General features: G+C 52.6%; 3 protein-coding genes across 5 annotated transcripts in view; 1 reads left to right on the plus strand and 2 right to left on the minus strand.

The window, feature by feature from the left end:
* IL4I1 (interleukin 4 induced 1) overlaps positions 1 to 20,858 on the minus strand; it is a 34,025-nt gene extending 13,167 nt beyond the window's left edge. For both annotated transcript variants that reach the window (XM_032838957.1, XM_032838956.1), the window contains exon 1: positions 20,760 to 20,858. The gene's annotated coding sequence lies outside the window, so the exon portion shown is untranslated. The remainder of the gene's footprint in view (positions 1 to 20,759) is intronic.
* NUP62 (nucleoporin 62) lies at positions 1,065 to 20,870 on the minus strand. 2 transcript variants are annotated; one of them, XM_032838960.1, is made up of 2 exons: positions 20,760 to 20,870; positions 1,065 to 2,928 (listed from the first exon to the last, which is right to left on the minus strand). In XM_032838960.1, the coding sequence occupies exon 2, from the start codon at positions 2,864 to 2,866 to the stop codon at positions 1,286 to 1,288; it is 1,581 nt and encodes a 526-aa protein (XP_032694851.1). In that variant the 5' UTR covers positions 2,867 to 2,928; positions 20,760 to 20,870; the 3' UTR covers positions 1,065 to 1,285. The 2 variants fall into 2 exon arrangements, with proteins under 2 accessions (XP_032694851.1, XP_032694852.1); XM_032838961.1 differs by lacking the exon at positions 20,760 to 20,870 and adding an exon at positions 3,985 to 4,140.
* Positions 20,726 to 24,525, plus strand: ATF5 (activating transcription factor 5). Its single transcript, XM_032838966.1, has 3 exons — positions 20,726 to 20,835; positions 22,193 to 22,489; positions 23,433 to 24,525. The coding sequence occupies exons 2-3, from the start codon at positions 22,312 to 22,314 to the stop codon at positions 24,095 to 24,097; spliced, it is 843 nt and encodes a 280-aa protein (XP_032694857.1). The 5' UTR covers positions 20,726 to 20,835; positions 22,193 to 22,311; the 3' UTR covers positions 24,098 to 24,525.
* Positions 24,526 to 25,592: the final 1,067 nt, after the last annotated feature.

Here is a 25,592-nt window from a genome sequence, read left to right on the forward strand (position 1 = left end):
AGCACCAGACGAACCCACGACCTGCATCTGTGTGCGTGTGTGCCTCAATGATGTATTGTCTAGTTCTGGTTTCCGAGTTCCAGACAAACGGCACCCCACTTGATGGTAGTCTTCTGGAACTGCTCTTTTCCCCCAGCTTTCTAAGTGATACACACCAATGGCACCTTTTTTGCTCCACAGTAAATTTTATTTAGGAATGCAACATACAGTCATAGTATCTCAGACACTGCAGCCAAGTATAAAGACAAATACAACACATTCAGGAAACAACCGGTTGGCTTCTGTCTTCTGGACACCACTGATCTCTCACTGTTAACAGACTAGGTTTGCTCCAGCACTGGCAAGTTCCAACCCAAGTCTGTGGCCACCTCTGGCACTCGTGGCCATTTCAGCAGGCATTTTGTGGATGAACATTTGATGCCATGTTTCATCTCCACTGTTCTTTCGAAAATGTGACAGGGATTGTGCTGAGGACACAAAAGGGGTCAAGAAACACAGTCCCTGCCCATAGGGGCTCACACTCAATAGTGAGGCAGAGAAGTTAACAGTCGGCACAAGACATGCACACGCTGCGTGTGCTGTTGGGGCCTCAGGACAGCCACCGGACCGGACCAGCTCTGGGGCAGCTGAGAGGGCTTCCTGGAGGTGAGGCCCAAGATAAGGACACCTGGAGGATGGGGCGGCGTGTCAGCCAGGCAAGGTAAAGACCTCCTGGTGCGAGTCTGACCCTTTTCTCAATATTGCATTCAAGTCCCTCATCTGACTGTCCTTTCTCCTCTGAAATTCTACATCCCACGGCTGGTCCTATTCACAAGCCCCTTTCTCGCGCTGGCGGTCAGTCTCCACAGCTCACGCCTTACGCCAGGACGCCGTCTCCTCGGACGGACTCTTCACGGCACCTACAACTATATGTTGGGCCGAGTGGCCGCTCGGCAGACCCTGGCTGGGAGACAGACGGTTTTGGGGGAACCTCTCCAGCACTCTCTTCTGGCACTTGGCCGGAGCAAGAAGGATGGGTGCGTGGTGGTTGTGAAAGAGGTCTGAGACACACAAAAGATAGGCAAAGAAACCACGCCCACGAGGCTGCTGCCCAGACTAGAGCGCTTAGAATACTTGGCGTTTTCACTAATGCGAAGCAAACCACAGAACTGTTCTCAACGGCACGGTCACATGAAAGAAAGGAACAAACAGGTATTCACTGCAACCAAACGCTAGACAATAACTGCGTGCCCCCGCTGCCCCCCAACGCCCTGGGAGCGCACGGGCCCCGGAGGCGGCTGGCACGTCAGTCGAATGTGATCCGGAAACTGCGCTCCTGCTCCTTGCGACGCCCCTCGCACACCTTGGTCACCTCCTCCACCTTCCTCTGCAGCAGGGCCGAGTTCTGGTCGACCCACTGCAGCGAGTCCATGTGCGCGTTGAGGATCTTGCAGATCTGCTGCAGCGGGTCGCTGGTGTCGGCCGGACCCCCGGACGTGTTCAGGTGCTCGATGATGTCCTTGAGGTCCTGGGCCATGCGCTTCAGCTGGGCGTCGATGTTCTCCGCCAGCTTGTAGGTCCTCTCGCGCTCCTCGTCAGCGTGCTGCAGGTACACGGTGCCGCTCTGCTCCTTGACCGACTCCTCCAGAGGGCTCAGCAGGTCTTCCAGCTCCTTCTGCTGAGACAGGATGAAGTCGAGCTCTTGGTCCAGCCTCTTCTGGTCCAGCTTCACCTTCTCCACCTCGCGGTGCAGGGTGGTGATCTTCTCCCCGTTCTCGATCAGTGTGCGGTCCCAGGCGTTGACCTGGGTGGCCTGCTGCAGGAAGTGCCGCTCCTGGTCCTCCAGCTCCAGACTCCACTTGTTGATCAGACTCTCCAGCTGGGCGTAGGTCATCACAGGGCTGGCGGACGCCCCAGTGCCGGCGCTGGGGCCCGGCGGCGCGGTCCCGGCAGCTGGTGCGTTGCTGGCGATCCCAGCTGGTGCCAGTGGCTTCAGATTCAAGGCGAAGCCAGTGGTGGTGGTGGTTGTGGTGGTGGCGGCGGCGGTGGCAGTGGCGGGGGTGGCGGATGCTGTTGTGGAGGCAGTAGAAGCTGCTCCAGGGGCCTTTAAGCTGAAGCCCAGCGTTCCGGCCCCGGGAGTTCCGGCCGTGGTTGAAGGGGGACAAAGGGAAAGCCCCGTGGCGGCAGATGAGGTCGGAGCGGTGGCCAGCGAGGAGAACAGCGTGGGGCCAGCACTGGTGGTGGCAGCAGTGGGGGCAGGAGCGGCCGGCTGTGTGGCTCCCGCTCCGCTGGCAGCTGGAGGGGCGGCCGTGAAGGGCAAGCCGGCAAGCGCCGTGGGCTGGGCCGAAGTCCCCAAGGAGCCGATATTGAAACCTGAGGTCCCGGTCTGGGATGTGCTTCCCCCTGTGAAGGAGAATCCCCCCGGAGTGGTGGACGGAGCAGCAGAGGTGGTGGTGGAGCCAAACACGAAGCCGGTGGGGGCTGTGCTCTGGCTGGAGGTGACAGCGCTCGAGATGGCATTGGTGAGGGTGCCGCTGCCCAGCCCAAAGCCGCCAGCGTGTGCCGCGGCTGGGGTGGCCGTCGCACTGCTCACATTGAGCTTCGGCGCGCTGATTCCTAAGGAGAATCCAGTTCCTCCCGTAGCAGGAGTTGTGGTTCCAAAGCTGAATCCTGGGGTCTGTGTCGTTGGAGCTTGGGTCGTGAGCGAGAACAGGCCAGTAGAAGGGGTACTTGCCGCCGGCTGGGAGGGAGTCCCAAAATTAAACCCACCAGTGCCAGATGTAGAGAAAGAAAACCCAGTAGCAGGTGTGGTTGTCGCCGTCTTTGCAGCGCCAAATGTGAACCCGCCTGTGGGGGCCCCAGTGCCTCCAAAATTAAACCCGCTCATGGCTCCAGATTCTGGTGGCGGCAGCTACGCTGGTTCCCAAAGCAAATCCGTCGGTCTGCAACCTTGGGAAGATTTTTAAAGCAGAGTAAGTCACATGATCAGATGGCAGTTTGGGAAAGGCAACCTTGATGGCCAAGGTGGAGCCGTCTGGAGGGTGGCGGGACTGGGTAACGAGAACATGTGACCGCCACCCCGCTCCCTGCTGTAACCTAGCCAGGCCCTATTAAGCTAGAGAGGAAAAAGCTCCGGAAGCCCTGGGGGTCACGTACTAGGAACCAGATGTGCTTGGGACAGGCACAGCCACATTCAGCACCAGCAGGAGTATTTGCTGCCCTAGAGGAGAGGGTCAAAGAGCCCCTGAGGAGGTCAGACCAAGGCACTTCTGGAGAGTGGGACTAGAAGCACAAAACACCACCTTCAGGGGCACCTGGGTGGCTCAGTGGGTTAAAGCCTTTGCCTTCGGCTCAGGTCATGATCCTGGGGTTCTGGGATCGAGCCCCGCATCAGGCTCTCTGCTCGGCAGGGAGCCTGCTTCCCTTCCTCTCTCTCTGCCTACTTGTGATTTCTATCAAATAAATAAAATCTTAAAACAAACAAACAAAAAAACCCCACCACCTTCAGGACCTGCTCCCCAGGATTCCCTGCTGAATGCCAAATGGGAGGTGGTGGACTGATCTGAGTACCGCCCTGAGCATCTTTCTGGACCTCAGAGAGAGGCCCCAGAAAGCAGGGCTCTATGGCAGGGCATTAGGCCCCTTCAGTGCACACCGCTGACCACTTAGGAGGATGGAGGCCTGCTGGAGCGTCCCCCTGCCTTCCTTCTAAGTCAGCTAACTTAGAATTCCCCTGAGATTTTTCTCCAGGGACTCAGGAGGTGGCCTCCTTCACCTACAGGTGCAGGGCACAGAGAATGTGCATGTGGGGCACCCCCCATCCTCCCAGCCATCTGCAGCTGAGCTGCAGAGTGGGGAGGGAGAGGGAAAGTGATCGTGGACCCAGAGGATTCACACATGCTCACAGGGCCCTGTGCTGGCTCTGGTGAGGGAAGAGAAGGGAGTCCAGGAGGGCCTGTGAACACCCGGCTGTAAGTTCTCAGACACCTGGGGGTTGTGGCTGACCTCAAATTTAACACGAATTCACGGCTGGCTGCCACTGCTCAGTGGGTTCCTAGGCCGCATGACGAGAAATGCCAATTCCAGTGCAGACACCAGGGTGATTCCCAGGCAGCTTGGTGTGCCCAGTATGTTCTCCTTAGCCACCAGACCCGCAGCTAACTTCACAACGGTCCTACAGGGAGGTTGGGATGATGGTCCGTATGCACAGACGGGAAAAAAGAGAAGCTCAGACGGACTTGTCGATGCTTACCCCACGGTGGGCCCTGAACCTGGCCATGGGCTGTAAACCCCTCTTTATTTCTACTCCATCAAAATGGTCCATCTGGTCGCAGGGCACGTAGCCCTGCCCTGGCTCATGGCCGCCCCGGTGTACCCCAGCCTCCATCCCATACCCGGCACAGCTTATTCTCCCTTCGTCTCAAACAGCTCAGGCAGTTGAGCAGCAAGACAGCTCCCTGTTCTCAGGCACAAAGCTGGTTCTCCAGACATAAAGGAAAGACCAGGTTTGAACTCTGCTTCTGCTACAAGTCATGGGTCCTGGGAAAGTTACTCCTGAGCCTCTCTATGCCTGTTTCCCCAATTCTAACAAGGATGAGCCCCTTCCACTGGGAAGGATAAACAAGGTGATGACAGAGAAGCCAAGTGCCTGGCCCAGGGAAGCCATCCTATTTCCTGAAGTCCTGTTTCCTCTTCCCTCTCTCTTCTGGGCCAGTTTTACTTCTTCAAGTGTCCTCAGGAATCCTCTCGTGCCCTGGGCCAGAGGAACCCTGCGTGGCTGCCCCTCCCCAACTTCTACGGCACCCTCTGCCTTCCTGGCAGACCCCAATATTTCCTTCTTCTCCAAAGACCCATGCTTCTAGGGAGATGACCTCAGTGTGGTCCACTCTGCCCCTGGGGCCACCTGCTTTAAGCGAGATCTCAACTGGCTGCCCATCAGCACCTCCAGGGGTGGGTGTTTGGAAGGTACACTGCTGCCAGACTGATGGGGGCAGTCGCTTTGGCGGGGGAGAGGGAGGTGGCGTGTGGCAGGGCCCTAGGCTGTGGCATTTTTATAAAGCTCTTCTGGGGACTCCTGGGAAAGGTCCCTTCATTCGCACTACAGCAATGTCTGAGCTCCCGGGCCACTGGGACCCCACAATGCCCTGCGCCAGACCCCACCTTGCAGGAGAGCGCACACCTCCTCACTTGAGTACCATGGCAAGCCACATTTGCTGTTACTGGCAGCCCAAGGCATCTGAACAGCTACGCCTACATGTCTCTGTTCTCAAGACCTCAGCCCAAGAGAGCTTCTATTAATAAGTTGCAGCTAAATTTTTCCACAAGAGCATTTATAAAAAGCTCTCTGTAACTATTAAAAAACTACAAGAAAAACAAGAGTCTGGGGGGGCTTTTCCAGTTTAATGGCTCACCATTTATTAAACGCCTCATCAGTTCCCGATACTACACATGCTAACGATCTACTAACGGGGCAAACACTATTGGTTCAGCCCCGTGCTATGCGCTTTAGATATATTGTAGCTCACTTACTCCAAAAGCAGGTCCATTTCATAAACTGGGAGAGTGAGAGGCCCAGACAGGTCACCTAAGCCATGGCCCTTGCCCTTGAGGTAGTCAGAGACAGGGGAAATGTGAACTTGAGTACCAGGGCTCTAGGTAGGGATGGCGGAGGATGGGGGTGGGGAGGGGTCAATAAGGGAGCATTTTCCTGTGCTGAGCGTGGAAGGATGCGAGGTCAGGGTTAGTCAGGTGGGTGGGAGGAAGGGCCTGGATGAGGCAGAGAGGTTGACACAGGTGTGTCTCTGGGGTGCTAAGTGATTTGGTGTGGCTGGAGGGGCTGTGTGTTTGTACATGCAGTAAAGGGTTCACTCAGAAGGCCTGGGTTATCCAAACCCTACACATCAAAGAAAAGACTGGCCCTTTTCTGGTTCCGGTGAGATAACCTGCGAGCCCTGCCAGCTTGACCTCTGCAGGGGCCAGAGACTGAGTAATGAGTCAGTCACACAGATACTCCGGCCTACGTGACTGACCCCCAGTAAAAACCCTGGACGCCGAGGCGCAGCTGAGCTTCCTTGGAGGGCGGTACTCCACGTGTGCTGTCACACGGTGTTGCCGGGAGAATTAAGTGCTGTCGTATGACAGGCCACTGGAAGCTCACCCCTGCTCTCTCCTAGACTCTGCCTGGTGCACCCCTCACCCTTGCTGACTGATTCTTTCCCCTTTTGTTGAAACCATGAATCTAACAGCTTTGCTGAGTTCTGTGAGTCTTTCTAGAGAATCGCCGAACCTAAGGGTGGGCTTGGGGACTTCCGAGCACCACGTGTGTATAGTGCTGTGTGATGTGACGGGAGCTGCTGGTCGGGAAAGGACATGTTGATGGCTCAGACTTCATTTTGCGTGAGTCATGGAGGGACTTTAGGGGTGGGGAGACTAACAGGCCAGACACATGTGCGGGGAACAGCCTGGAAGGGAAGAAACTAGAGGGTCAGGTAGCTGGGAGGAGGCTGCGGTGATGGTCTAAGCCAAGCGCCTGAGCGAGGGGCCAGGACTCTGGGGACAGAGAAGAGAGAACCCCAATCTGGGGAATGCGTGAGTCTGTGCAAAAATGGAATGAAGTGTTGGTTCTGCAGGGGCTGACTCAAGTGAACAAAGCCATCAACCAAGACCAGGCCTTTGGGAGTTTCTCAGACACAAGTGTGTCTGAACAGATACACACTACTCTGAGCTCCGAAACAGGCTTTCCACTTTACCGAAGGGGCGAGCTTTCCCACAGGAGCAGCTGACAGTGCTTGGGTCAGGTGCTTAAGCCTGGGCGGCCACAGACGTGGCATCTGTAGCTGGGCCTGGAGTGAGGAGGGTCTGCCTCAAAGTCACCGAGTTACTGACAAAGAGACGCCTACCCCACTCTGTCCCTATCTGTCAAGCCACATCCGCCTGCCCTCATAGCCCAGGGGAGTCGTAGGTTCTGAACGACAGACTCGTCCTGTCCCCCGGCTTTGAGGACCACGGTTCTCTGCCATCACCTCCAACTTCACTCAGGTCCACTAACCTGACCTCTCCAGTTCTTTGCTACTCCAAATTCCAACTTTATCTAATTTATTTCCTTAGCCCTATTCTGTGTAGTGATGACAACACAGACAAAACAAACTCTCTGTAGTGCAACATTCACTCATGCAACAAACACATCTGAGCACCTATGCATGGGCCCTGTTCCAGACCCTGGGAATATGGCTGTGATGGGGAGAGTGAGTCCCTGCTCTCATGGAGCTTCTCCTCCAGTAGAAGAGACAGACAGGAAAATAATGAACTTCATAAAGGAATCCTATGTCACACTTTAATAGGCTAAGCATTATGAAGGAAGAAAAAGTAGGGCAGGAAAAGGGGAACAGGGCAGTGGTATGGGGGTAAAGGGGCTGACTGAGTCATACTGAGGAAAGAGCTAGAACAAAGGCCGGGGGCAGGGGGGTGTGGCCATGACAACAGGAGGCCAGTATTGTTAAGGGGCAGGGGCCAGTGTTCCTAAGCCCAGGGACTGAATGACCCTCCCTACCCCAGCCCATTTCCTGTATCTGGAGCAGGGGTGTTTGGGAATTAATATGGGGGGACCTCATCCCCATGCCTGTTTTCTCACATGAAAAACAGGGATTACAGCTCACAGATCTGCAATGGGCACTTAGCACGCTGCACTCTCGGGGCGCAGGAAAAGCTAACCTCTCACTAATGCAAGCTCTGGCAGCAACTAGAGGAGACGCTCCTGACATTTCAGCCCCATGGCCGCCTGGTGGCTCTGCCAACAACGCTGAGGCCGGGAGCAAAGGAGCTATCACTGCAGGAGCCACCTCTGCAAAATAAGCAGTTTAGTGGGGCACCTGGCTGACTGAGTTGGTAGGGCGGCGTGGGGCTCTTGATCTCGGGGCTGTAAATTCGAGTTGGGTGGAGAGAGTACTTAAAACATAAAATTTAAAAAAAATAAATAGGGATGCCTGAGTGGTTCAGCTGGTTAAGCCTCTGCCTTCAGCTCAGGTCTTGATCTCAGGGTCCTGGGATCCAGCCCCACATCTGCATGGGAAAGGGGGGTGTCTCTACTCAGCAGGGAGCCTGCTTCCCCCTCCCCCTCTGCCTGCCTTTCTGCCTGCTTGTGATCTTCTCTCTCTGTCAAATAAATAAAACACTTAAAAATAAATAAATAAATAAAATCTTAAAAAATAATAAATTAGCAATTAAGACTTGGAGGACATCCCACCCCACTCCCCACCGCAATCATCTCTCTCCCCTGGGTTGTCTCACCAACATGTAAAACAGAGGTCACTGGCCACTCACCCGCCCAGAGTCAGTGCACGCTGCTGCTGAAACATCTCTTGAATCAGTTCTCCTTTCTCCCGCTAGTCAAAGATAAACTCTCTAACCCTCAGGAACAGGCGAGCTGAGAGCGCCAGCCCTTCAGGAATGGAAATCAACTGACAGCAGCGAGCTGCTTGCTAGCCAGACCACAGCCAAGGCAGAGTCTACAGTTCCAGGCCGGGAAGGGACAGCAGCGTGCTAGGTGGGCTCCGGAGCAGGGAGGGGTCGGTGCGGCCAGACTAGGGCGCAGCATGAAGCCGCAGGAGGAATCTATGTGAAAGGATCTCGTTTGTTTTGAAGGCCTTCCCCAGGCGGCTGGGGAGGAGCTGGTGGTGTTCTGGGCCACTCTGTCAGGCTCTTACACAACCACCGTGCCTGGCGGGCATGGGCAACCGTGGTTGCCGGGAACGGAGCCTTCCCAAGAAAGGCAGGAGGCTTTTGTAAGCCAAACTGGAAGCAGGAAAACCTCGGTGCTCCCCGCAGTGTGAAGGCTTCTCTGCCACAGGGCATGGTGTCCTCAGCAGCGGAGGCAGGATTGACTCCCCCTCAGTTTTCAAAAGCCCTCTCACCCCCTTAGGCCACTTGGGATTCTGGTCCCAATTTCCTAAACCTGTTCCTCCCTGAGGACCCCCACATTCGAGGTCCTTCAACCTCCCAAGTATAATGAACTTGTGTTAAATATTAGAGACCTGTGAAGAGAGGACACGAAAGAGGCATGTCTGTCCATCTGTCTGTCTAATCTTTGGGGGGAGCAGCTGTGGAAAGCCTCACAGCCTGTTTCACTGCGACTTGTCTTTTCCCCCAGGTGGTGTCCCATGATCACATCTTCAATGCACGCGGACTGCTGAGGCAGCTTTGTCACACGTGTTCCATTTCTCAACCTACCCAATAATGTGGTGCTGGCTATTTTATTTTCATTTTGAAGATTTATTCATTTACTTTAAAGAGACAGAGAACACATTAGTAGGAGAAGGAGCGGGGAGGGGAGTGGAGGGAGAAAGTGAGAGAGAAGCAAGAGAAGCTGACTCCCTGTTGAGCATGGGGCTCCCCCGGTGGTGGCTATTTTATTTATTTATTTATTTATTTTTAAAGATTTTATTTATTTGACAGAGAGATCACAAGTAGGCAGAGAGGCAGGCAGAAAGAGAGGGGGAAGCAGGCTCCCCGCTGAGCAGAGAGCCTGATGCGGGGCTTGATCCCAGGACCCTGAGATCACGACCTGAGCCAAAGGCAGAGGCTTAACCCACTGAGCCACCCAGGCGCCCAGTGGTGGCTATTTTAAAAGTAAAATTAAAAAAAAAAAAAAAAAAAAAAAAAGTGAAATTTAATTTTTTTGTGAACAGATCATTTGTTCATGGTTTTACGTTCCAAAGGGAATACTGTGGTCTCCGTCCTCCCCCATCCCCATAGCCACCAGCTCTCTTTCCCAGAGACAAGCGGTTAGGTTTCCTGTGCCTCTTTCCAGATTTTTTTAATTCATTTAAGCAAATGCAATGCGCACTCTACCCCTCTGTACACGAGAAGGTCACCTGTCAGACCCACTGTCCATTTTCACTTTATCTTCGGACTCATTTTATGCAGGCTTGTCGTCCTCACGGGATGGAGGACAGCCAGTCTAGCAGAGGCACCCACAACCTGCCTTGGCTGCTCGCTCCTGTGGTTGCCTCGAGCTGATACCCAAATGGTTCTTGGATTCATCCGTTCCCAGCCTTCTCTTCCCTTTCTTCCTTCCCCTGAAAAGAATGGTTTTACCCCAAGTCAACTTCCCAGCTAATTAGCAATTACATTCTTTACTCAAGGCCTGAATTATACCCAAAGGAGCTCAGGTGGTGGGAAAAACAGTTCTCCCACAGGGAAAACAAATCAGGTCAAGACCTACGTGGAAAAGAAGTCAGGAAACAAAAGAATCGATTTTAAGGAAGATTCTAGAATGATGACTCAATATAAAATAACGGGAGTGGAAGAGATCTGAGGAATTCTCTGGTGCTGGGCCCCCTACCTATTTTGCTAAGAACTGTTTTCTCTTCTACTGAAAGATTTTTTTCTCTAACTGCATTTTTTAAAAAAAAGATTTTTATTTATTTATTTGACAGAGAGAAAGATCACAAATAGTCAGAGAGGCCGGCAGAGAGAGAGGGGGAAGCAGGCTTCCCACTGAGCAGGGAGCCCAACGCAGGGCTTGATCCCAGGACCTTGGGATCATGACTTGAGTCGAAGGCAGAGGCTTAACCCACTGAGCCAGCCAGGCATCCCTCTCTAACTGCATTTTTAACCTTTAAATTTTAACTGCACAATTAATACATAAGTCCTTTCTTTAAAAAAATGTCTTGCACATCACCATCAAAGCTAAGATTCTCTTGATCACTACCCTCCACCCTGGTTCCCACGCCTGTGAGCTAACTGCTGTTAAAAGCTGCCCTGTATTTTTTATCTATGTATTTGTATGTGCATTCATAGCCTGAGGAGATGAAATGATTCTAATCTTTCTTTTCTCCAACAACACTCCAACAAGCATGCTTCTTCACACCTTCTCTGGCACAGACGCTTCTCCAGGGCAGATCCTCAGGAGAGTTGCTGGCCATGGATACTTGCATTTTGGTTTTTCTAGGGGCAACCAAACTGCCCTCTAACTTGCCTCTAACCATTTTTATTCTAACTGGCAGTTCCTGGAGAGAATCATTTCCCTACAAGCTGCCAGCACCTGAAATTAGGAAACTCTATCAATCTGATGTACCAACTACATTTATTAAAAAATGATAAAGCACCAACCATTCAGCACTCATTATATGCCAGCATGGCTGGGTAATTCACAGATATCCTCATCATTCAGTCAGCACACATCCACTAAGACTTAGAACAGGACGGGCCCTGTGTGGGCAAACAAAGAGACTATGTCATGGTCACCACCTTCATGAAACTTAGAGTGATAAATATAAAGAAAAAGTTACCAGAATTGAAAAGAAGCACTGAAACAAAAACTTGCACACAAATATTCAGGGGCATTATTCCCTATGGCCAAAGTGTACCCTCGCTGGTAGCCACTCTTTCCCTCCAGCATTCCACTGCAGCCCCACTTGTTTTCAACTAAGTATTCCTGCCTTAGGGCCTTTGCACCTGTTGGTCCCTCCTTCTGGAACACTCCTCCCAAGTGTCCCCATGGTCACCTTTTACTTCCTTAGTCTTTGCTAAAACTACTCAGTGATGCCTTCCCTGACTATCCTTAGGACTTAGCACCATCTGAAACAGTAATATACTGAACTTACGGATTTCATTTGTTGTGTCTCTCCATCCGAATGTCAGCTACATGACGGGCAGCAGTTCTGTCTGTCGTTTCCACTGGGTATCCCCAATGTCATTAACAGCTGCTGGCCATCGCAGGCACTCAGCAAATGCTTGTCAACGGAATAAAGAGATCCAGGGGCTGCTTTATGCCAGGTGCTTATACAGACTCCTCAGTCCTAACCCCTCTAACTGAAAGGTAGGTACCACCCGTATTTCCCTTTTAGGGTTAAGTAACTTGTCCAATGTCAACATAAATGTCAAAGTGAGGATGATTAAGGTAAGGTCTTTTGCCCTCAACTAATTCAGAATTTACTGAGAATAAGGAAGAGATAAATGATAGGATGACACAGTTAAAGAGCTCTCGTAGAACCTACGGGAAGCCTAGAGGACACAGTGAGTACCTTCACCTGGGGAATGGGTTAAGGGGAGGGTCACGGAAACACTCCTTGAGGAGGAAGGGATATTTAAGCTTGGTTTTGAAGGATATAAAGGAGTTAGGGTAGGAAGGAGTTAGGTCAACACCTCATTCCAGGCAAAAGCTTGGAAAGGCAAGGGCTGTTGCCTTGTGGAATGGTGTTGGCTACCTGTGTTAAAACTGCAAGATGCTGGGGCGCCTTGGTGGCTCAGTGGGTTAAGCCTCTGCCTTCAGCTCAGGTCATGATCCCAGTGCCCTGGTATCAAGCACCACATTGGGCTCCCTGCTCTGCGGGAAGCCTGCATCTCCCTCTCCCACTACCCCTGCTTGTATTCCTTCTCTCGCTGTCTCTCTCTCTCTGCCAAATAAATAAATAAAATCTTAAAACAAACAAACAAACAAACAAAAAAACCCACAAGATGCCAGGGGTCCCTGGGTGGCTCCGTTGATTAAGTGTCCAACTCTTAATTTCAGCTCAGGTCATCATCTCAAGGTTGTGAGTTGGAGCCTGCAACAGACTGAATGTGGAACCTGCTTAAGATTCTCTCTCTCAGGGCGTCTGGGTGGTTCAGGTCATGATCTCAGGGTCCTGGGTTCAAGCCTTGCATCAGGCTCTCTGCTCAGCAGGGAGCCTCCCCCGCCACCCCACCTGCCTCTCTGCCTACTTGTGATCTCTGTCAAATAAATAAATAAAATCCTTAAAAAAAAATTCTCTCTCCTTCTGTCTGCTGCTCTCCAAAAACAAACAAACAAACAAACAAACAAACAAAAAAACAACCTCCCCTCAAAAACCCATACCACCAGAGCCAAAGAAGATACATAAATGACCAATAAACACAGGAAAAGATGTTCATCATCACTGGCCATCTGGGAATGCAAATCACAACCACAATGAGATACCAGGTCACATCCACCAGGATGGCAATAAAGATGGACAAGTGTTGGTGAGGATGTAGAGAAATCAGAACCTTCACTCACTACTGATGGGAATGGAAAATGGTGCAGCCACTGTGGAATTCCTCAAAAGGTTAAACTTTGAGTTACCTTATAACCTAGCAATCCCAGTCCTTGGTATCTTCTTCTTCTTCTTCTTCTTTTTTTTTTTAAAGATTTTATTTATTTATTTGACAGGCAGAGATCACAAGTAGGCAGACAGGCAGGCAGAGAGAGAGGAAGGGAAGCAGGCTCCCCGTTGAGCAGAGAGCCCGATGCGGGGCTCGATCCCAGGACCCTGAGATCATGACCTGAGCCGAAGGCAGAGGCTTAAACCACTGAGCCACCCAGGCGCCCCCTTGGTATCTTCTAAGAGAAATGAAAACATATGTCCATCCCAAACTCGTACATGCGTATTTGTAACAGTCAAAGAGTATCAACAACCCAAATGTCCATCAACTGATGAATAGATAAAATGTGGTATATCCATGAAATGGGAGTTATCACTCAGCTTTTAAAAGTAATGAAGTATTGGGGCACCTGGGTGGCTCAGTCAGTTAAGTGACCACCAACTCTTGATTTTGGCTCAGGTCATGATCTCAGGGTTGTCGGATCAAGTCCCACATGAGGCTCTACACTGGGCTTGGAGCCTGCTTAAGACTCTCTCTCAGGGAGCCTGGGTGGCTCAGTTGGTTAGGCATCTGCCTTTGGCTCAGGTCATGATCTCAGTGTCCTGAGATTGAGCTCTAAGTAGGTTCCCTGCTCAGTGGGGAATCTGTTTCTCTCTCTCTGCCTCTGCCCTTCATTCTGCTCATGTGCTCTCTCAAATAAATAAAATCTTAAAAAAAAAAAAAAGATTCTCTCCTTAAAAAAAAAAGAAAAAAGAATGAAGTATTGACATATGTTACAAAATGGATGAAGCTTCAAAGCCAGATAAAAGACCATCTATGACGTTATTACATTTATATGAAATGTCCAGAACAGGACAGACAAAACTAGAGACAGAAAGCAGGTTAGTGGTTGCCTGGGATTGAGGGAAGGGAGGGAACAGGGAGTGACAGCTAACGGATATGGGCTATGCGGTTTCTTTGGGGAATGATGAAAATGTTCCAAAATTAGATTGTGGTAACGGCTGCACAACTCTGTGAATGTACTAAAAACCACTGAATTGTACACTTTACAGAGGTGGGCAGGGGCTAGGCAGAGAAGTTTCCAAAGATAGGATCATGCTTTCTTCTGGGGACAAGTGAAGCTGGCTTGGGAAGGAGACTGGAGTTGAAATGCTCCTGTCAGCTGTGAGCCCATCAGGGGCTCCCCGAGAAATGCAGCTGGGCATGGGGCGTCAGACAGAGAGGTACCTAAGAGTACACAGGGTGGGATTTTATAAAATTCTATTTTGTAGAATCACACTCATCTGTGCTCCCTTCTCAGCCTCACTCCCTGTAATCAACACCAGCATCTCAGGGGAGAGGCAGTGATGTCACTGGTGAGGGAGGAAAAGGTCCAGGCTGGGTTGTGGTAGAGACAGTTGCCATGAAGATGGTTTCTCTGGGGACCAGGTGAAAGCCACCAGAAGTTGGGGGTGGGGGAGAAGAGTGGCTCTGACTCTGAGAACCAGAAACCAATCACAGCCCCAACCTGCCTCTAGGTATCACTTCCCATGCTAACACTTTTGGAGATTTATTACGTGCTGGGCTGTTTGCAGTGCTTTACCTGCACTGGCTCCCAACTTTATGAGGTGGGAACTGTTCATGACCCAATTTTACAGACATACAAACTAAAGTCAAGAGAACTTCAGTAACTTACCCAAAGTCACACAGGTAGTCAGTACTGACCCACCAGGCTGTCTGACCCCAGAGCTGAGCTAACTACTCACGAGCAGCTCCAACGTGACTTTTCCACCCCACCCCCATCACGTGCCATGCCTAGTACTCCCTTCCCACTCTCTAAGGACAGCTTGGGCATGTCTGTCACCTTCCAGACTTGTGTTTCACTCTGAATCCAGTTCAGTGCTGTCCACCTTCTCCAGCTGCAGGCGAGACTCCTGAAGGCTCAGGGTGAAGGGGGAGGAATCAGCTGCTTTTCCCTGTCCCTGCCTGTGGAATCTGTTCCCAGTCTGCGTGGCGGCAAGAAGAGAAGGGCAAAGGGCTCTTGAACTGGGAGGGGGGCTCTGCTGGTGCTGACCCAATGCTCTCCAGGGGCAGTCCCCACGTGTGTGGGGGGCACCTGGGAAGCATGGGGGCCTATGAGGTTTCCCCATTATGGCCCCCTGCCTCTGCCCCTCTCTCTCTTGCTCCCCTCAGCTCCCACCGTTACTGGCCATCCCAGGAGTACAGGCAGGTCCTGCTTCCTTCCTCTGTGTTCAAGTCACCCAGTGGGATCTATACCCATGTGGCCCACCCCATGGCAGGGGGTTTCCACTTCTTTTCCCCCATTTGGAAGGATGAGCTGGTTTGCTTTGAGAAAGGGAAAGCAGCCTGGCAGCCAGGTCCTGGCATGCTCCAGTCAAATACAGCAACTCCAGAGGATACCAACATCAGGCAGGGCCACTCTGACTGTGGTGGACCAAGACCACTGTGGAATCATATTTCAACACAGACAAAAGCACACTGTCCAAAGCATAAAAATGACCAACCTCCCCTTCCTGGCTCAGAGCTAACAGGTGCTTCTCACATTAACCACAGCATTAGCTCTGCTCATTCCTCCCCAAAGTTACTGAACTTAACCCAGCTGCCATTCTAAGTCCTCCTTAATACACACTTCTTGAGATGCCCTGAGCGCCCCAATGGTGCGTAGCTCCTTAGAGGCAACAGCAAGAAACCCAAGTTGTTCAATTACATGTGTTCCTGGTGGCCTCTGGCTGGAGGCACTGCCAGTTGATAAGGGACACACAGGGTAGTAAGACACCAGCTCCTCTGTTAGGAACCCAACCCTCAAGGACAATTCCTGGGACCTGCTTCACTGCTTCCCCACAGACACAGCCCTCTTGACTTTCAGGATGGGACTGGTCTGAACAAGGCCCTACTCTTCCTCAAACTTGATCAGTCCAGCAGGGAGAGGTGTGGTCCAAATTGTCAGCAACTCTGGGAGGAGGAGTACTTGGCTCCTTTGGTTCTCTGCTCAAGGCAGAGAGGATTACAGATCTGAGGGTGAGGGGCTATCACGGAACCAAAGGTAAGGGACGACCCGCAGCCTGAGAGTCTCTCCACACTCACGGTTTGTTAGGGTTTCTCTCAATTACTTGCCAGCCTTTTAAAACTGTATCTTACAGAAAATGCTGGATTTTCAACTTCTGTACAATCGGGAGCTCTGCACCGCCGGGCCAGTACTGCTACCCAGCAAGTTGGGCCACCCCTGAGCCACAACTGTGCCTTCTGGGTGCCGGGGGCTTTGCAGGCCTCTCCCTGACACATGGCCTTTGGGTTTGCAGAGGTGGCTCACTCGCTGAGCCATGCACAGTCCTACCTTTGTCTTTTCATGTATCATCTCTTTGGTCCTCATCTGTTGCCCTCTGAGGGTTGTTACTGTCCCCAATTTAGCGACGAGGCCACTGCAGCATAGCATCCTGCTGGAGCTCACACAGCTGGAAGTGATGGCACCGTGAGCTCTGGGGCACTATGTGGTCAATCACCTTCAGTTTGCCTGGTCCTTTTCCTACAGCTAGTCCCGGTGGGCATGGGCAGGGGCGCCCTAGGACTGACCCCAGCCTTCATCTCCTAGATGAGAAAACAGGCTCCTAAAGGGAGGTATGGCAGGCTGGACACTGGCTCTCCAAAGAGATCCACATCTCAGTCCCCAAAACCTGTGAATGTATTACATGGCAAAAGGGGGTTTGCAGATATGACTAAATTGAGGATCTTGTGATGAAAACATTATCCTGGACTATCTGGGTGAGACCCAATGTAACTGTAAAGGCCTTGGTAAGCTATAGGGCAAGATCATCAAAAGAGAAAACAGAAGAGGAGATGATGGAAGCAAAGATCAGAGGGATGTAAAAAGGGCCATGAGCCCAGGAGGACAGCCGCCTCTGGAAAAGGCAAGAAAATGGATTCTCCCCTCCAGCCTCCAAAAGGAACACAGCCTTGTGAACCTATGTGAGACCTGCAGTCTTCAGAATGAAAAGGGAATAAATATTGTTGCTCTGAGCCACTAAGTTTACGATGGTATGTTCCAGCAGCCATAGGAAACCTATACAGAAGATGGCTGAGGTGCTGGAGCTCGTGCAGCAGTGTGAGACCTACCTAGGCTGGAAGACCTGTGGCCGCCTCTGCCCAGTCACACACGATGGGAGCAGGGAAGGGCTGTGAAGCTACTGGGCCACGTGGCAGATCGATGCTGTACATGCCTGGCCTCTACACTGCCTTTTCCCCAGCTGGGATGGCCTTGGCCTTCCTGCCCTTGTTTGCTGGGACGTCCGCCTCCGCCTCCTGCCCCCACCCCACCACCACCTGCATGACCCAGGTACCTGCCCTAGTGCCTCTTCAGAAAGAATCTAGGTCCATCTGATGCAAACTCTGTCCCTTTTCCATCATGCCAGGCTGTCACCTTGACTGGGAAACCAGTGAGGGGTGGCTGGTGAGGAGGGCCTCCACTAGCATAGGGGAGATGGGGAGGAACAGGTCGGAATCAATAGATTTGGCAACTGTGAGCTGCAGCAAACCTGCGGTGAAGGTCTGGATGAGGTGGCCTCCCAGCGGGCTATGCCCTAGGCTGGGGGTCAGGGACTTCATAGATCTGAGGGAAAACAGGCTCTCCCTGGGGCTTGTAGGGCCCTGGAAGCTATGCAGTATTGCAGAGGCCTGGGCTCTAACTAGCACTGTGATTGTGCACAACCCTCTTCAGCTCTTGGGACCTCAGTCTTGCCCCTTGCAAGACAAGCAGGTTTACTTCTGCAATCAGAGGCCCCTTCTCAGCACGGAATCTCAGATATTCAGGATCCTGCACAGGTGGCTGCTCTCGAGGCACCCCCCTGCCCCATCTCTTCCCAATTCAGGCATGGCTCTAGGGCTGTGCTAACCAGGAACCGTTGCCAGGTGAGCCAGGGCCCCCAGAGAATCCCCTCCACTCCCCCTCCCCATCAAAGAGTCTGGGTGATGCAACCTGCCTGCAATTTCCACCTCACTCCCCAAGCCTGGCTCCTCCGCACTGAAAAAGAGTCCCCAAGCCCCACCCATGTTCCCAGTTCAGGAGTTGAAGGAACTGGGGCACCTGAACCCAGGGACACCCTGCAAGCTGAGCGAGGCAGAGGCGTCTGAGTCCTGAAAGTGCCATGGGTCTGGGTCAAGAGTAAGCACAGAAGGCTCAGGATGCCAAGACCTGGGCTCAAAGGTAGCCACTGATGACCCACCACTCACAAATTAGGATACACCGGAAAAGGCTAGGGACCTAAGGGTGCAAACTGGCACCCACTCAGTAGCAATCAGTCAAGCTGACACCAGGGCTGAATCGGGGGAGATCCAACAGCTAGGGAGAGAAAAAGTGCCAGGGGCTGGGACAGGAGGACCAGCGTCCCTGCCCCAATGTCTCCTCAGTCAGCACATGCGGCATGTAGCTGGCAACAGGATTCCCACACTAAGCAAGTTCATTTCCAGTTACTAAAAAACATTCTACCTGGCCACCCTCTCAAACACCCATAATCCCAGTCTCTGAGACAAAACCAAATTGAGGGGTATTACACAGAATAACCAACCAGCACTCTTCAAAGCTGCCAAAGTCATGAAAACCTAGCAAAGTCTGAGAAACCGCTGCAGAAACCAGAGGAGGCTAAGGAGACATGATGACTAAATGTGGCATGGCATCCTGGAACAAAAAAACAGCATTAAGAATAACTAGTTAAATCAGAATAAAGCAAGCACTTTAAAAGCACACACCGATGTGGGTTCTTCAGTTGTGACCAATGTACCACTGTAATGTAAGAGTCAACAATGGGAAAAACTGGATGAGGGGTATATGGGAACTCTGTACTATCTCTGTAAACTTTCTGTAAATAAAAATTATTCCAAAATAAAAAATTAAAATATACCTTGTTTACGTTTACATACTAAAAGCTCTTTTCAGAAGACCACCCAAGAAGTAAGCGCTGTTAACTACCGTGTATATTGCTATGTTTCTGTTAACTAAACTCCATACTTTATTCTGGTACTATTCGTGGAAACCAAGGCACAGGGAAGTGAGAGAAACTGCCAGCAAGCTAATAAGTGGGGTAGAGTTAAAGTCTGAACCGAACAACCTGGTGCCAGAATCTGTGCTTAATCGCTACTCTATGCTGCCTAGGTAATAACTTAGCCCCTATAGGTCAAGTCCCCAAATTCTGGCAGAGTGGACAGCAAGTGCTCTAAGTGAAAGGAGTAAGATCCCAAGAGGGACTTCCTGCATGGAACAGAAGCCTGCGTATCTTCATTCCCAGAGAACTCTCAAGATAAAGGTTCCTCCACCTCCTCTGGATCTCTTAACAGCCACATTGGATGTTAAATTGAATTCCCGGTGTCCTGCTGTGCACAGACGCAAGATGAGAAATGGAGGGGCTTCTGAAGCAAAGACCCACACCCACCTGGGCTACTGGAAGGGCTAGAACACAGGGAGGGGATGGTCAGGAAGCCCCCTCTCTTTTAGTAAAGGGCAGTGCAGAGCTCCCTATTTTGGGCAGGGTTGCTAAACTGATCCAGTGGGGGGAGAGGTGAAACAGAGGGCCTTCTGAAAGGAATTCCGGATGAGTGCTAAAAGAAGGGCTCATGGGAGGTGGGCAGAGGATGGAGAAAAGAGAGAGGGTGATGATGCCTGTTTCCCTGCAACCGCGCACCGCCAATGCCGCTGAGCGTCCATCATCTGCAACGGCAAAGAGTGGGGATGGCTGGCCATTAACTGACGCCCTGAAGGTGTGAAGAAGACACAAGAATGACCTACTAGTAGGGTTGGATGGTCCAACGTCTGGGGCTCTTGCCAGGGCTGGAGGAAGAGTTGAGACTGGACCCCAAATTGGACCCCCCAGGAAGGGGTGGGGTTATTAAAAATTAAATATGTCAATCAGGCACGTAAGAGCACGGCTCTGGGTTTTACAGGCATCGAATTACTTGCCTTTCACCAGGCAGAGTCAATTATTTCCTTCATTTTGTAAACAGTTCCCGATCTAAGAGACTACAGAACTTATTTGCCACCGTCGCAGGTCGGAGATTTGAACGGCGCGCGCGGTCTCATTGTGACTCAGACCTGAGTCTAACCCACAAAAACGGCTCTCAGCGTGGCGCGGCGGTTGGGGGACGAAGACTAGCATGTGGCGGGCCGGAAATTCGGGAAGCGGGGCTAAAGAAACGAAAAGTGACTGGTGCAGGTTTCACAAAAAAAACAGGGACTGAATCCCAAAAATTGGGGGGCGGGAGGGCTGGACCTCAGAGTCAGAGAAACAGAGAACAGAACCCGAGTCAGAGGGAGCAAAGGGCCACCCACCCCGGATCAGGAGGAGGGGGCCGGAACCCCAGGGATAGGAACGAAGACAGGACTGGATCCCCAAGTCAGAGAGAAAAAGGCCACACTTTTGGGGTGGGGAGGGGACTGGATCCCAGGATCCCCGAGAGGAAGGGGCTAGGCCCGCCTCCGGGTTGGGGCCTCGCGGGGCGGGGCGCGGAAGGATCCGGGCGGGCCGTGCTGCGCCACCCTCGGTATATCTGTCCCCAGTCCCCGCGGCCGCCTCATTCCCCGTCCTCAGATCACATTATCTCCTCAGGCTACCGAGACGCCCTTTCCGCCCGCGTAGCCCCGGCTATGGCTCTGTAGCCGCGACCCCCTCCGTGTCCCGACCCATTTCCGCGCTTACCGCGCTTGCGCTCTTCTCTACCGCCTTCTTTTCTTCAGCGGAGGCCGCCGCCGCCTCTCCTTTCCGCAGCCATGGAGTGAGTAACCGCTCGCCCCTCCCTCTCCAACCGCCTTTCCCGCCCTTTGAAGCTCGCGGCCTTCACGACCAGTCGGGGGGTGGGGGGGTGGGGAGACGAGAATGAGGAATCACGGTCGCGCAGGCGCAGAAGAAGGAAGACGCGCCGTTGGCACGTGGCCGAGCATGCGCATTCGGCCCGATGGGGGGGGGGGGGGGGGGGTGCGTTCTCCGGGAGAATGTTGGCTTTTGAAGACAGTCTGCGTGCAGGTGCGCATGCGCACTAGCCCCAAGGGGGAGGGGTCAACGAGTCTGTCCGCGAGCGGTTGCTCACGTGCACAACCCCACCAGAGTCCGTATTTTTCTGTGAAGGGCGGACAATAAGCAGCCGCACATGCGCACTGAGTCCCCCAACCCCCGTAGGTGTGAGAGCAGTTGGATCGGTAGCGGAGCATGCGCTTTGGCCCTGGGCGAGAGAGCCGCGTGTGGAAAGGTCGGGGTAGGGGCCGGTTTTCCGCCCGCCCCTTCCTCTCTCCCGGCTCCACGTTGCGCAGGCGCACAGCGCAATTTACGTTTAATTCAGGCACCTGCTGGGGCTGTGGGGGGCCGACTTAGATTGACAGGGCGGAAGCGAGGCTTGGAGGCTACGGGTTAGGAAGGGGGTGGAACTAGGAAAACCGCGGCCGCGAAGGGTGGGGCTTGGGGGTGGGGCCTATTACGATAGGGGGCGTGGTCACGCTAATTTAACTGAAGGGTGGGGTTTTGATCGGAGAAAAGGTGGGGCCTTTGGGGAGTCATCGCGAAGGGGTGGGGCTAAGGTAAATTGGGGGCGAGACTTGGGCGGGACTGGGGGGGGTCATCGCAAATTTCAAAGGAAACCGCGGAACTTGGTAGATAAACCAGGTTAGTGGAGGGCGAGGGCTGGGGGAATTCCCCTGGGAACTAATTTGAGCTGGCCTCTTGGGAGGAGGTGGAGCCTAAAGGAAATGCTTAGAGGAGGGGGTGTGGCTGGAAGAAAATTCTCCTGGGATTGAATTTTTTATATGAAGTGGAATATTATGGGGAGGATGGGAGGGCTTAAGGAAATTCCCTTGGGAGACCATTAATTAGGTTTCTCCATTAGAAGGAGTGGGGCTTGGGAATTCTAAAGAAAAGTAACTAGGAACCTAAAGAGAATTCCCTTGCGAGTATGTGGGAGTTAGAGATTTGGGGAAAGAAAGCATAGATTTAGAATTCCGATAGGGCAAGGTGCAGTCTCGAGCCCAGTTGGAAGGGCAGGGGAGGACCCTGGGGACATGGAGCTGTGGCTTGGTTTCTCTGCGATGTTGGTGGTGGATGAGGATGGCCTCTGACACTACCTCCTTTTGTCTCACTTGTAGGTTTTCCACTCTCGCCTTGGTGCCTGTCTTTGCCCAGCTGAGCAACCTCCAGAACCTCCTTCCAGCTGTTGGTTCAGCCTTCTTCATTGCCACCCCTGCCCAGAGCCTCTGCTGCAGCCATGTCACTCCTGGCGACCCTGGGGCTGGAGCTGGACAGGGCCCTGCTCCCAGCTAGCGGGCTGGGCTGGCTCGTAGACTATGGGAAACTCCCCCTGGCCCCTGCCCCCCTGGGCCCCTATGAAATCCTCGGGGGAGCCCTGGAGGGCGGGCTCCCAGGGGGAGGAGAGCCCCTGGCAGGTAAGGGCAGGTGGGGAATGGAGGTGCAGCATGGGGGCAAGGGAGAAGAATTCATTGATTCATTCAATAAATATTTATTGAGTAACTGCAATGTGCCAGGGGTTGCTTTAGGTGCTGGGGGATAGAGCTGAGACAAGACTGACATAATCCCTGCCCTCCTAGAACTCACACTCTATTGGGAGGCAGACAGAAGACAAATTAGGTGATGATGGGTTGGGATAAGTGGGAAACACTTAGTAGCTGAGCTGGAAAATGAAAACAGCATCCTAGGTTAGAGAGGATAGCCGGGAAACACACCGGAAATTTTTTGGCTAGGGCCTAAAGGCGGGGAAGGAATAAGCCATGAAAAGACCCAACGGAAGAGCTTTTCAGGAAACAGCATCGCAAGAGGCCCTGGGGCAGAAGTTATTTTATTCATTAGTTTATCCCTAATACTTGGCACATAGTGGGTTCTCAATAATTAATGAATTAAAAATGAAACCGTCTGTGTTGTGTGTGTGGTCTAGTTTGCCCTTTAAAAATAGTAAATCAGAAACTACAGGCATAGGGTAATCAGTAAAGCGGATCTTGGGATGGTTGAAGAAATGTCTGGTTGACTTTGGTTGTTTGGCTCATTGGTTGGTTGAGTGGTTCTTTGACTGGTTTAATGGGTTGACTTGTTGGTTGACTGATTGATTCAGTCCATTGATTAGCCAGCTGGTGGTTAAGTTGGTTGACTGGGTAGTTGATTGGTTGGTTAATGGGTTGGTTAGATGTTTGATTTGTTGGCTGCTTTGTTGATTTGGTGAATGGTGTGATTATTCATTGATTGGTGGGTTGACTGATGGGCTGCTTGGTGGATTCACTCCATGAATGGCATGAAGAAAACAGGCATGAGTGAGCACCAGGCTAGGTGGAAGACTAGGAGCTCAAGGATATTTATGTCTCTCCCCCAATCCTCCAGGTGACGGCTTCTCTGACTGGATGACTGAGCGGGTGGACTTTACAGCCCTCCTGCCCCTAGAACCCCCTTTGCCCCCAGGTGCCCTCCCCCCACCTTCCCCACCCCCACCTGACCTGGAAGCCATGGCCTCTCTCCTCAAGAAGGAGCTGGAACAGATGGAAGACTTCTTCCTTGATGCCCCACTCCTCCCACCATCCTCCCCACCACCACAGCCACCACCCTCAGCACCGTCCCTCCCTCTCCCACTCCCCGTCCCCACCTTTGACCTCCCCCAGCCCCCTGCCCTAGATGCCCTTGACTTGCTGGCCATCTACTGCCGCAGCGAGGCTGGGCAGGGAGACCCAGGGTTGGCACCCCTGCCCCCACCACAGCAGCCCCCTCCCGCTCCCCCTCCGCCCTCGCGCCCGGCCCCCTACCCCAATCCTGCCACCACCCGAGGGGACCGCAAGCAAAAGAAGAGAGACCAGAACAAGTCAGCGGCTCTGAGGTACCGCCAGAGGAAGCGGGCAGAGGGTGAGGCCCTGGAGGGCGAGTGCCAGGGGCTGGAGGCACGAAACCGGGAGCTGAGGGAGAGGGCTGAGTCAGTAGAGCGCGAGATCCAATACGTCAAGGATTTGCTCATTGAGGTGTATAAGGCTCGAAGCCAGAGGACCAGGAGCAGCTAGAGGAGCAGGGGATTTGGGCCAGAAGGGGACTGGTCTTCAGCTCCAGCTCGCTTCTGTTTCTGGGGCTGAGGTAGGAGGGTCCCTCCCATCATCCCCTCATCTGTCTCCCCCCACCCTCTTTCCCTTTGTCTCCTCTCCTGTCCATTTCTGAACCTGATCCCCTTCTCCTTCCCCAGAATCATGGAGTGTTTGGCCTCAGTCAACATCCCCACTCCTTAAGTAACAGCTGAGGGCCTGGGGCCTGCAGGGAGTCTGGGGAGCAGGGGGGAGCTCGCAAACCTGGCCTTTCAGACGGAAGAGAGGCCAGGAAGCAGGGCAGAATGAATGTGTAGCTGAGGACGGGAAAACTAGCTGGGGACGTGGGGCAGGGAGGGTTTCAGGAATGGCCCCCTGCTTACAATATAAGCAAAAAGCAAGCCAAGTGACCTTGGGGATGGCGGCCAAGTTCACAGAGCAGGTGAATATGCAGGTAGCCTGGGAGGTGGGCAGGGCCGGGGATGGGGTGATTGGTGACTCGGTGTTCATTTTAGCTCTGGGAGGAAATCAGTGTTTGTGAAGGTGTTGGGGAGGGGCTACATCTAGGGGAGGGAGGGCAGGGACTGATCCTTTTGATGATTCGTGGAAATAAAATGAAGAATTTCCTCTGGTGTGTGTGTCTTTGTCTTGGAGAGGAGAAGTTGGAGAGAGGGAGCTTCAGGCCAAAGATCATACTAGCAGTAGACAGAATGGGTAATACTTAAGCATGCACTCTTGGCATGTGGCCAAGGCCCAGATGGGATGATTGGACTGGTAAAGACAAAAGACCCACTGTGAGGTCCAGATCTTTTTTTTTTTTCTTCAAAGATTTTATTTATTTATTTGACAGACAGAGATCACAAGTAGGCAGAGAGGCAGGCAGAGAGAGAGGAGGAAGCAGGCTCCCCGCGGAGCAGAGAGCCCAATGAGGGGCTCGATCCCAGAACCCCGGGATCATGACCTGAGCTGAAGGCAGAGGCTTTAAACCACTGAGCCACCTAGGCACCCCAGACCTTTTTTTTTTTTTTTAAGATTTTATTTTAGGGGTGCCTGCCTTTGGCTCAGGTCATGATCCCAGAATCCTGGGATTGAGCCCTGCGTCAGCCTCCCTGTTTGGTGGGGAGTCTGCTTCTCTTTCTGCCCCTCACCCCACTCTTGTGCTCTCTCTAGCTCTTGTTCTCAAAACTCATTTTATATGAGAGGGAGAGTGTGTGCTCAAGCAGGGTGGGAGGGAGGGAGGGAGAGGAGCAAGCAGACCCCATTCTGAGCGCAGAGCCCTATACAAGGCTCCATCTCACCCCCCGGGAATCATGACCTGAGACAAAATCAAGTCAGTCACTGAATCAACCTAGCCACCCAGGTACCCCTCATTTTTTTTTTTTTTTTTTTTTTAAGATTTCATTTTTTTCACAGAGAGCGGGAGAAGGAGAAACAGGCTCTCCACTGAGCAGGGAGCCTGATGCGGGGCTCGATCCCAGGA

Source organism: Lontra canadensis, unplaced genomic scaffold (assembly GCF_010015895.1).
Source record: "Lontra canadensis isolate GAN:19392208 unplaced genomic scaffold, GSC_riverotter_1.0 scaffold107, whole genome shotgun sequence".
Taxonomy (NCBI): Eukaryota; Metazoa; Chordata; class Mammalia; order Carnivora; family Mustelidae; genus Lontra; species Lontra canadensis.